An 11762-nucleotide genomic window follows, 5' to 3' on the forward strand; every position below is an offset into this window, starting at 1 on the left:
AGGCTACTTTGTAAATGATACCATCACACAATCATAATCATGCATGTGTGCTGGGCTGTACTGAGCTCCATTTAATAACAAACAAAGCAAATATGTTTAACCTTACATTTGTTAATTTCTTACTGCGTGTAAGAAACCTTGTTTTGAGGTGCGATACTATATCCTGTCCACTAGGTGTCAGTATGGCTCAGTTGGTACGGAAGGGTGAGGCTCGAACTCCAGGCCACCGTGTTTCAGTCTCGCTCACCGCGAGGGGGCGTCTTGTCTTGCGGTGGAAATTTCCACTGCAACCACAGGAAGAAGTTCATGGAAGATGTTGCAATGCTGCATTTATGAAATATTAAACATAGATTACACATCAACCCTAAGAATTTTGACTTCCCCCTCCTAGTTTCGGCATGTTCATAGACCAGAAGCTTTTTCTCCTTCCTGACTTTTGATTAAATCTGATTCTACACCAACGTATCAAAACAAAATCAGTGGGATTTGATAATGTAGTGTCATCATGGTCATCTTTGTTGATATGTTTACATTCTGCAGCTATCGCAACAGAGCCTTTGAGGCAGTTGGGTAAAGGGCTGTGTTTAGACTTTCCACAGGGAATAACAACAGGCCGGATGATGTCATAGTGAGAAAAGATGTCAGAACAGAATGTTTGCTCACGGAGTTCCAGGCCCTACATTCCAAACCCTTCATTCTGAAGAGAACACTGCCTCGACTAACAGCAATGATGCCTTTCTGTATGCACTAGAGAAACCAGTTTATAGACAGAGTTGGTTCACCAGCACAATTTATAAAGGTATTATGGAACAAAAAATTGGAGTGTATGTGTGTATGCCTTTCACTTTGTCACACACAAGTCTTTTTCCTCACATAGCACTCAGACACATTCACACAGACACTAATTATCACAGCCTACACCTTTGTCAAGGTAACGCTTCAGTCCTATAGATGTTCTACATAATAATTCCTTAGCTCAGAGCCTCCAGGGAGACAAACCAACATCCTATATGCAGCTCTGCTCCACAATCTGTGGAAGTCAAGGAGGACTCTAATGACTGGATAACAGGGAAATGTCATGCATCGTTGAGGGGGAGCTGGCCCTATCACCCCAGGCAACACGAAAACATAACCAACCTTGATGTTAGTTGCCCAAATATCCCTTACCGTTATGGTCATGTCACACAACAAGATCTGGAAATGAGAGGCAAGGGGGGGGGGGGGGGGGGGGGGGGGGGGGCTGAAGAGATACAAGTAATTATAATAAAAATGTTTGACAACCCTAGAATGGGTCATTATCAAAATAATATTCTCCTGCTTATAACATCTTTGTGATTCGAATGCATGGTTGTTTGGTAAAAAAAAAAGTTATACCAATAAAAGACAAACAAAATAACATATAATTCCCATCTCATTTCATACATTTTATTTGATAAACAAAATAGTTTGTAAAATGTGTCCACCACAGCAGGGAAAGAACAGCTGTTTTTAAGAGATGACCTCATCAGAGTGGTCGTCTTCTGAAAACCTAGAAGTCAAGACCTGAAGAACTGACTTTGGTCAAAAGTTAAGAATTATACTCAAATGCATCCCCTGTATTCAAAGGCCACTGGCCGAACACGCACTAGCAATTCTGTACACAGACATTAAAGCCTTATATGAAAATTCAAAATAAGTAGCATGCTTCAACATGATATACTTGCATGGGCTGAAAGAGTTTTGCAAGTGCATAATTATAATAGTCAAAAAACATTGGCAATAACCTTTAAATAAAACATTTTACAACTAGTTCTCCAACCCTGACCAGCTGTTCAGATGACTCCTATACAAAAGACCCACAAAAGAACCAAACATCAATATTTCCTGCACTTGCAGCCACTTTACAGTCCTGTTACAAGATACATACATGTTACAAGATTCAGTCCCTATCAAACGACCTTCCAGAGCACATTTCTCATGGCCAGACATGTAAAGGTGATAATAGATGATCATTTTCACATTAAACTCCTGGTCTTGAATATTTTGTGGTTGACTTCTTTCATGGGCAACATTTTGCTCTAAACATTGGCTTGGCCACTGGTTAAAAACAACTGTTGGTTACAGACCACTTTTTCTGACCTATCAGTATAAAAAACGAATTAGTTGATGACAGTGTTCAATTGAACAATTGAAAAAGTGAATTCACCTTTAGACACCATACTCCACCAGAAAGAAGCAATGTGTTAAAGCAGGACTTGCAGGTTTCAAGGAATGTATCACACACTAAAGACTTGGGAGCAGACAACTCTTGTGTGACTCTACTTTGGCTTGCTGGTGAGTCTGTGCACTTCCTTCCACTTACAAAAAAAAACAAACAAAAAAAACAAACGTTGATAACAGAAAGGCTCGGTCCTCGGCATGTCCACATCTGTGACGAGTGGAACCCTAACAGGAAGCACCTTGACTTCCTCTTCCTCCACTTCCTCAACTCTCATGGTTTTGCCAACTTCCCCCAGCGAGGCCGATGGTGGAAGCGAGCGCGGGTGACGTCGCCCTAACCCTAGCGAGCCCTAGGAGCAGGGCCGACTGCGGGCTTGTTAGCCCGGCGAGCTCAAGCCTACAGCGAGCCACAACCCAACAGTCGACGTACTGTAGCATCTGCATGACCAGGACCTGAGCTAGCAGGGACACAACAAACACAGACAGCTGAAAGTAGTACTTGTCCCAGAGTATGTTTCCATTTTTTGTTGTTGTTTAGTTTAGTTTTTGCTTTTATCAATAACTTTTTTTTTTATCCCTATCCAGAAGTCTGTAAACTGCTCTCAATTGTGCTTTGTTTCCTCCGAGTGAGAGCCTATGGTCAGATAGCTCACACGCTGGTTATTCTGTTTTATGGCAGTAGATGTCTTTTAGTGCTTTGAGTTCCTCTATAAGGGTCTTGTTCTGGTTCTCCAGGACTGCCACACGGTTCTCCAGACACTTGACGTACTCTTTCTTTTTCCGGCGGCACTCTCTGGCAGCCTCCCTGGAGAAGGGACAGAACAGAGGAACAAAGACTGTCAGAATGGAGCAGAGTGTGATAAAGGCACACGGACGATGTCTTCGCAAAATCTATAAAGAATCACAACTCAAGTCTTCACATGTCACAGTCCTGTGTGGCGGATGTGGTTTGACAGTCCACTGAGTCGCAAGACAGCGTTAGGCCTCAGAGCTAAAGCCTTTGTTTATGTTCTGGAAGCTAACAAAAACGCTGGTCAGATCCTATAAATAATAACTCAACAATCTCACCTATCCCCAGTGGTTAAGATTTTGAAAAACCAACAGAACAGGGAAAACACAAATTTGACGTTCTTTTCCCAAAAACATAACGGAAGTAAAAACACACCTCACTGTCCGACAGACATTTAGCAAGGCTTACAAAATAAAATAAAAAAACTCTAAAAAAGGTATATTTCTACCTGTTCTTCATGAGGCGGACCTCCCTCTTGCGTGTGACCTCCTCTGTGTGCACAGGGGGGCTGTGGAGGGAGCCAGGCGAGGAGGCCATCACCAGCCCCTGAGGCAGCCCTGAGGAGGGGGAACGCAGCTGGTACGCAGGCATGTCTCCGGTGGCAGCTGGAGGGAGGAGGCAGACAGGGTTAGAGATCAGACAGATATAGAGGGTTATAGATCAGACAAGGTTATAGATCAGACAGGGGGTTATAGATCAGACAGATATAGAGGGTTATAGATCAGACAAGGTTATAGATCAGACAGAGGGTTATAGATCAGACAAGGTTATAGATCAGACAGAGGGTTATAGATCAGACAGATATAGAGGTTTATAGATCAGTTAGATACAGAGGGATATAGATCAGAAAGATATAGAGGTGTATAGATCAGATAGATGCAGAGGGATAGAGGATCAGACAGATAGGGTTATAGATCAGACAGATATAGAGGGTTATAATCAGATAGATATAGAGGATTATAGAGCAGACAGATTAAAGGGTTATAGAGCACACAGAGGGTTCAAATAAGGCCAGATTTTCACTTTTCTAATGATCCAACTAAGAATATCCAGTGAACATCTACAGAAACTATACTAACTGGTGATAGCAGTTACCAGATGAGGAAGTGTACCATTTTGCTGTTTGCTCAGTCAGTCTGGTACACAGAGCACTCAGAGTTCAATCCAAGAGGACAATAAACCTTTACCTCTGACCCTGCCCAATAATAACAGCTTAGCCAATGGGCTTTGACATAACTGGGTCAGACAGACAATCACTCTGAACAACGGTAACGAAATTACAATAAATTTCACAGATTGGTTTATTGAAGAGGAGGAAATGACGACAACACACACCAAAGCAACGGGTTACGTAACCCGACGCTCGCTCAATCTTGTTAGGTTTTCATTAGAAAGGGCCTTTGCCTGAAAGGATAGGAGAGAGAGAGAGGGGACTCAGCGTCTTTGAAGTAATACTATTTGGTTGATTTAGTTACCGGGCAGAAAACGACTATAAACAGCATCCAGCACAGAGGGAGGAGTTAGGTCTTCCCTCTGATCAGAGAACTCTAAACATCCCCCATAAACATCCCCCTCCCTAAACATCTCTCCTCCCAAAAACAACAAATGTTGAGGGTCAAATATTATTAATGATGTGATTTTATATGACACAGAACCCCCCCCCCCCCCCTAACAAAAAAAAACAAATCTTGGAAAATAAAAACGTCCTTTCCAATAAGGTATTCCGTATGAGTGCAGACCCCAGTAAGCAGCGGCTTGCATACCTGACTGCACACTGCAGCTCCGCCTCTCCCTCTCTCCCTCTCTCTGTGTATGACTAAGCTGGTGTTCTCGTTCTCTATCACTGAGCTCTGTCTGTATGTGAGTGTGCATGCGTGTGTGTGTGTGAGTGATCACAGTGTGACCCCCCACCCGACGCTGACGTCAATGGTACGTCTCGCCCGCTCGGTTTTGCATTCTCATTTCCCCGCCCGGTTCATGTTCCAGGAAACCAGGGTGACGTTGAATGTTGCCAGCGCACAACACCCCTCCCCCGCTCATGAACAACCCCGAGGTATTTCAGAGAGAGAGAGAGACACAGAGAGAGAGAGAGAGAGAGTGGGATACAGAGAGAGAGAGAGAGAGAGAGAGAGAGAGAGAGAGAGAGAGAGAGAGAGAGAGAGAGAGACAGAGAGAAAGAGAGAGAGAAAGAGAGAGAGAGAGAGAGAGATACAGAGAGAGATACAGAGAGAGAGAGAGAGAGAGAGAGAGAGAGAGAGAGAGAGATACAGAGAGAGATACAGAGAGAGATACAGAGAGAGATACAGAGAGAGAGAGAGATACAGAGAGAGAGATACAGAGAGAGAGATACAGAGAGAGAGATACAGAGAGAGAGAGAGCAGATGGAGAGTGGGAGAAACAGAAGGTGAGAAAAAAGAGGGATGGAACAGGGAGGAGAGGAGAGTTAAAGCCAAGAAGGAAGAAAGAGAGAGACAGGGAAAGGAGAGAGACAGGGAGAGGAGAGAGACAGGGAGAAGAAGAGAAAGGGAGGAAGAGAAAGAGGGGAAGAAAGAAAGTAAAGGACAGAAAGAGAGAGACAGGGAAAAGGAAAGTGAAAGAGATGGAGGGAAAGCGAGAGAGAGAGAGAGAGAGAGAGAGAGAGAGAGAACAGGGAGGAAGTGACAGAGAGAAAGAGGGAAAGAGAGAGATTGTGTGAGAGAGAGAGCTAGACAGGAACATGATTGAGCAAGCGAACCAAACACATCTTCAATCAACAGTTGTGTCTAGATATTCCTTATCAAAAGTAGAAGACAGAATCTATTTAATACCTTTTACAGGTTGAAATCTGTTGCAACCTTGTTAACTCCAGTGCCCACATACATGTACAGTTTAAATATTTAAACAATGTACAATTCTAAAGTCTTTGAAAAGCAGAGATAAAATTGTTGTAAAACCCCGCAAGGACTTTGTTATCTAAGAATTCTCCAATCTTCAATGAGAAGTGCTACAACAAGCCAGGTGTGTCCCAGAAACCCTGCAGGAAATCTCACCCAATACATCTCCAGCTACTGTACACAGACTAAGTACAGCAGAGAAGCCAGTCAGCCCACAAAACACAACTTTCCTTTCCGCGTTACAGCATTATCATCTCTAAACTCGACCAATGAGAAGCCCTGAGACAGACACACAAACCTACCTGATTCAGTCTCATCCCCAGTTACAGCCATTACTATGTTCAAGTTGTCCAGAGCCAGAATATTCTCACGATCACCCTGCTGTTCTGTATCACACTGTACCCTCTCTCTAACTCTCTGTGTGTGGAGTGGTCACCCATCAACTTTGCACAAGATTACAATTAAGCACATTGACATCACAATGACATCACTGGCTGACTGCTGAAGTCAGGAGGACACGCTTCTAGCCCCTCCCCTTCTGCTCCCTCCCTCTTACTCTCCCCTCCCCCTCCCTCTGTACTTGTACACTGTGCTGTTCTGGAGCTACAGGGAGGGGGGGGGGAGAGGAGGGGGAGGGAGGGAGAGGAGGGGGTGGGGCGTAGGTGTATTAATAGACCTTGTGACGCAACTCGAGAGACGCACGACAAACAAGAAGATATTGTGCCCGGTGAAAGACACACACACACACTCTGATTCAAGCTGTGTGTGTGTGCGTGTGTGGTTTTATGATTTTGTTGATGTCATTAAGCCTTTTAATCCTAAACTTTGGGAAACAGGCTGTTATGAAATAGGCTAATTATGGATACTTACACTTACAATAGGTGTTGAAATGTTTTAAAAACTGTTTTTCGTGGGTAAAGCTTTTCATTTAACTTCATCTGCCACTGATAAAAGATTCCTTGTTTTTCATATGGAAAAGGGATTTAAAAAAACATACATATATATATATATATATATATATATATACACATTATATGTATATTAAGTTTGTATGTGTGTGCAAATGCATTGTATATTCCACAAAACTGAGGACGAAACAGAGATCCAAAGTCAATCTTGAGTCTGATGCTTTCGAGGGATGAGCACAGGGAGATTTAGGGAGGTCCTCCCTGCCAGACCGGTAACCAATCACATTACCTCAATTAAACCTAAAGAATTCAACTCCTGACAGACTGCGTAAGGAGTGTCAAACACGTTTAGCAGTAGGCACATCTACAGGCAGCTGACGTATGCCCTTACAGACCGTCAAGCCCTCTACCGCCGGACCTGCGCGGTGAACACGTTTATTATGAATTTCTAAAGAAACCCATTTCCCGTATATTCAATCAAACCCCAGAAAATACCTCCTTAACATTTCGCAAAATCCCCCCCACACACACACATACCACAAACACTTTTGGGAAGCCTGTCCCTTTAAGAAGTCAGCACGGCTTACCTTGGATGACCACCTGGCCCCCCTGCATGTAGAACTGTTGGGGAGAATCTCCTGGCTGGGTGGCGTACTGCAGGATGGTGGCCCCGGCCTGGGGGGTGGCTGAGCTGGACATGGTCAGGGTCTGGCCCCCCTGGAGGCCTACGTTGCCTGGGCTGGCCAGCTGGATGGCTCCCCCCTGGGTGATGGCAACTGTGGAGGGGGGTCCCCAGGAGGAGAGGGTTATGTCTGTGGGTCGGGATATGGTTGGTGTGGCATGTAGAGAGGATCTTTTGGTCCTGTCTGTTTATATTTCTTTCTCTTTTTTGTATCCGTTTTTTTGTGGGACGTTTTTCATTATTTTTTTGGACAGTTTCTAAGTGAAGAGGGACAGGAAAGGCAGGAGGAGAGAGAAAGGAGAAGACATGCAGCAAAGGCCCCAGGCTGGATTCTAACCCAGGCTTCTGATGTAAGGCCTCAGCCTACATGGTATGCGTACTTATCCAGAGCGCCCCAAAAAGTTTCTAAACGTTTTCCAAATATTTTCTAAAACGTTTTGAAACGAAAAAAGCTTTAGAGTATCTGTGCTTCTACATGACTGTGTGTACTTTTGCCATCTCTGTCTAGTTCTACACATACACACACACTCACTGTATTGTCCTGAGCTGGTCTGGTAGATGGAGGTCGGGACCGGGGCAGAGGCCAAGCTGGCCGCTGCAGCCTCCTCCTCAGCCTTCTCCTCCTCAATCCGGGCCACTGCCGGCGAGTCTGAAGACAGCTCGTTGAGGATTTTTCTAAAATTGAGGAAGAGGTGGATATTAAAAAAAAATACATATATATTGAAGAGTCTTAAAAAACCTCCCTGAAATAGAATGTGGAAATACAAAAATACATTAAAATAAGGTTCTTTGTATGATTTCACGCTCAGTTCCTTTTTAATTAGGTCTTACGCAGAGAAAGAGAAGAGAGCCTAAGAAGATGATAGAAACTGAGCAGGGTCTGACCACCTTAGGATGGTGACAGAAGCAGCCATATATGCACTGTTAACGTCAATACTTCTCTACTAGACTGCAACCACACACTGACACTAATTATTGATACTATCTGATATCTCCTTTGGGGGCAGAAATTAAAATTAATAACCAATACCATATATAAACCAATATGATTCCCAATCAAGTATTTCATAACCCAGAGGATGGAGGAAGGCTTGATCTTTGAAGGGGTTAACACCTGCACGTCTTAAATCCTTTAAACTCCACCAAACCGTACCGGTAAGACGGACGTCTAGACAGGATCTCTCTCCTCTTCTGAGTGTCGATGGTATCAGGCTCCCCATCTTCAAGCCCCCCCCCTGTGGATGTCTGAACAGAAGCAACGACAAAAAACTGTCACGTTAACCGTTTAAAGTAAAATACGACAGTTGGGAAAACCATTTGAGAACCATTTGAGACATCCTGAACCTGAGGTGGCTGGATGACAGAGGCCTGGGGGGCCTGGATCACGCCCTGGAGCTGGATGGTCTGCCCGTCGGCCAGCTGCACCAGGGTGACCCCAGTGGAGTCCCCCAGGGTCCCGGAGCTCACCGTCACCTGGAGAAACACAGCAACAAGTCAACTCTCTACCGTCGTCATGGTGACGGTAACGATAAGCGGAACGGATGACGGGTAGCGGAGCGAGGATGACTCGTTCTGTGTGTGTGAGGTCGTACCTGGAGGTGTGTGTGTGTGCGCTCGTACCTCAGGGGTGTGTGTTCACTCGTACCTCAGGTGTGTGTGTGTGTGTGTGTGTGTGTGAGCTCGTACCTCAGGTGTGTGTGTGAGGTCGTACCTCAGGTGTGTGTGTGTGTGTGTGAGGTCGTACCTCAGGTGTGTGTGTGTGTGTGAGCTCGTACCTCAGGTGTGTGTGTGAGGTCGTACCTCAGGTGTGTGTGTGTGTGTGTGTGTGAGCTCGTACCTCAGGGGAGTGTGTGAGGTCGTACCTCAGGTGTGTGTGTGTGTGTGTGTGTGAGCTCGTACCTCAGGTGTGTGTGTGTGTGTGTGTGTGTGAGCTCGTACCTCAGGTGTGTGTGTGTGTGTGTGAGCTCGTACCTCAGGTGTGTGTGTGTGTGAGGTCGTACCTCAGGGGTGCGTGTGTGAGCTCTGACTCAGGGGTGTGTGTGGGCTGGTACCTGAGAGTGAGCAGGGGTGGTTGAGCTGGTGTCGCTCTGACTCCCCTCGTCGTCGGACATGTCATCACTCACGCTGCCATCCTGCCGGGAAGACACCATCTCCATGGTCATTGGAAAGCTAGAGGACAGGAAGGAAGTGATGTCAACAGCCTATTTAGGGACAGGAAGTGGGGGAGGGGCAAATCCCTTCCAATGTCAAGAGACCATTGAAACGTCCCTTCTATTAAGTAGCAATACAGCAGTGTCTGGGGGTAGCAATTAGGGTGATGGTTTGAACACTGACAGCTCAAAACCAAACCTTTAGACTAAACAAACAGAGCTAACTGTTATACAGGGTGATACCGGTTTGATACCTTACAACGCTCGATGACGTAGACTTAGTCAACTTGATGTTATTGTCCCAGAGTTGACAAGAGTCAAATCTAAAGACGGGTTGTTATCCAGACACATTGAAATAAAGTGTTTTATCATATGGAAAGAGTGACAGCTAGCATGTTACCAGGAGATAAGCTGATAATGGGTGACTAACTTCAGGCAAATTCTGAATGTGAAGGATGTAAGTTTAAGTCTGATTATTTTTGGTCCCCCCAAAAAACAATGTTACGTTTATGGAACAGAAAAAAACGGAATTTTAAGTTTATGGATGTAAATACACTCATATTAGTAAAGTTTATACCAAAATTGTTGTCCCTTTCTCACTATCTCCGTTGGTTACATTTGACGGCAGTTGATTTATGAAAATTATTGTCCGGTAACTATTAATAAGGTCTGTGATACTGGTCATAACGATGTACAGTATCCATTTCATCACAACATGGGAGTTTGACACAATCCATTTCCTCAATTTCAAATTGCAAAACGTAGCGCAACTGCGAATGTTTGATATTTCCTGACAAGAGTTGCATTTGTTAACACTTCATAAACAGTTAGCCCCACGTAGACACAAGTCCGATATCTGTAAAAGTTGAAATAAGTAGCCTAACTGGATAGCAAACAAATAAGAAACAATATTTTGGCGGCACAACAACGGTTTATGGTGCTAGCGCAAGACTTACTGTCTCGTGTAGGAACATAATGAGCTTTCAGTTTCATGGCACGGTTTTCTTTACAAGTTTAATAATCATCAAGTGGACTAATATACGACTGTCAAACAAACAACACATTTCAGAAATAACCCAAGTTTACTTCGATTGAAGTAAGTAACATGGGTATGTTCTGGGAGCACGGTTCTTATTTACAAATGTCAAAAAAGCTGCCGTTCACATTTCAGGTGTGGTAGGCGAAAGGAAATGAACCTACACAGCAGCTAAGGCTGCGAGGCCATTATATCAGGATTAGCTACAGTATGGCTACTTGATTGATTTCCCCGAGTGAAAGTTTTATAGCTCATAAATGTAAACTTGGTACTCTCTCTCTCTCTACCCCTCGGCTTTCTGACTTCTGTCGAATACGACAGCTATGCAATAACTTACCAGAGTTTTACGTAGACAGAATCGTCACTAATTACAATAGGGGTGGATAGCCCGTGTCTTTGCCCACGTAGTTCCCACGTCAGTCGCGATGATGCAGTACTAAAATGTCGACCAAGCAGTCGGCGTCTTCAACTCGACCGGGGAAAAACTACAGAGGGGCGGGGCGTTTCGGATTAGTCAGAGAACTACAGTGACCAGCATATTTGGATTATGAGTTGTTTGATCAAGTGTAAAATCTTTCATGTAATAAAACAAACGCCTTATGAATAAACCTGATCACACTGTTTATTAGTTTAGATATTTAGTGTTCACAAAGGAAGACGGCACGAAGTAATAAGTCTAACCCTCTCCATAATATTTACCAAAACAAGTTTTAAGTAGCCTAATTTAAAGCAAAAAACTGACAATAATGTCAAGTACAGTATTATCAAGTTATTCTACAATATCAACAGCCATTGACATGTAATTAAAGAGTTCACCTTACTCTTTCAAAAGGTATGTGCCAATGATTACACTTTTATACTCGTGCTTAAATTTGGCTTAACACATAATCACACATGTAGGCCTAAATATTTGACCAAACTGTGTGTTTTAGAATTTAACAAACCGTTGTCCCCTGGGCCTCCTAACTGAAAGCGCCATCTAGTGGTGTTGCACGAGACCGACACTACACAGAACTGCAGGGTCTGGCCATTTCACACCACGGAATGTTATGAGATTAACACATACTCAGACTGACCTACGAGTACCATTCTCAAGAATACATGTGTTTTGTCCGTTTATTTGT

General features: G+C 44.1%; 1 protein-coding gene across 3 annotated transcripts; it reads right to left on the bottom strand.

The window, feature by feature from the left end:
* Positions 1–1411: 1411 nt before the first annotated feature.
* LOC124472123 (cAMP-responsive element modulator-like) lies at positions 1412–11083 on the bottom strand. Of its 3 annotated transcripts, none has more exons than XM_047026753.1 (8): positions 10976–11083; positions 9504–9621; positions 8797–8925; positions 8606–8697; positions 7985–8127; positions 7358–7546; positions 3438–3594; positions 1412–3004 (listed from the first exon to the last, which is right to left on the bottom strand). In XM_047026753.1, the coding sequence occupies exons 2-8, from the start codon at positions 9612–9614 to the stop codon at positions 2860–2862; spliced, it is 966 nt and encodes a 321-aa protein (XP_046882709.1). In that variant the 5' UTR covers positions 9615–9621; positions 10976–11083; the 3' UTR covers positions 1412–2859. The 3 variants fall into 3 exon arrangements, with proteins under 3 accessions (XP_046882709.1, XP_046882708.1, XP_046882710.1); XM_047026752.1 differs by having other exon boundaries at positions 7358–7582; XM_047026754.1 differs by lacking the exons at positions 7358–7546; positions 7985–8127; positions 8606–8697; ... (1 more) ...; positions 9504–9621; positions 10976–11083 and adding an exon at positions 6165–6336.
* Between the last annotated feature and the right edge of the window lie 679 nt (positions 11084–11762).

Source organism: Hypomesus transpacificus, chromosome 10 (genome assembly GCF_021917145.1).
Source record: "Hypomesus transpacificus isolate Combined female chromosome 10, fHypTra1, whole genome shotgun sequence".
Classification (NCBI taxonomy): Eukaryota; Metazoa; Chordata; class Actinopteri; order Osmeriformes; family Osmeridae; genus Hypomesus; species Hypomesus transpacificus.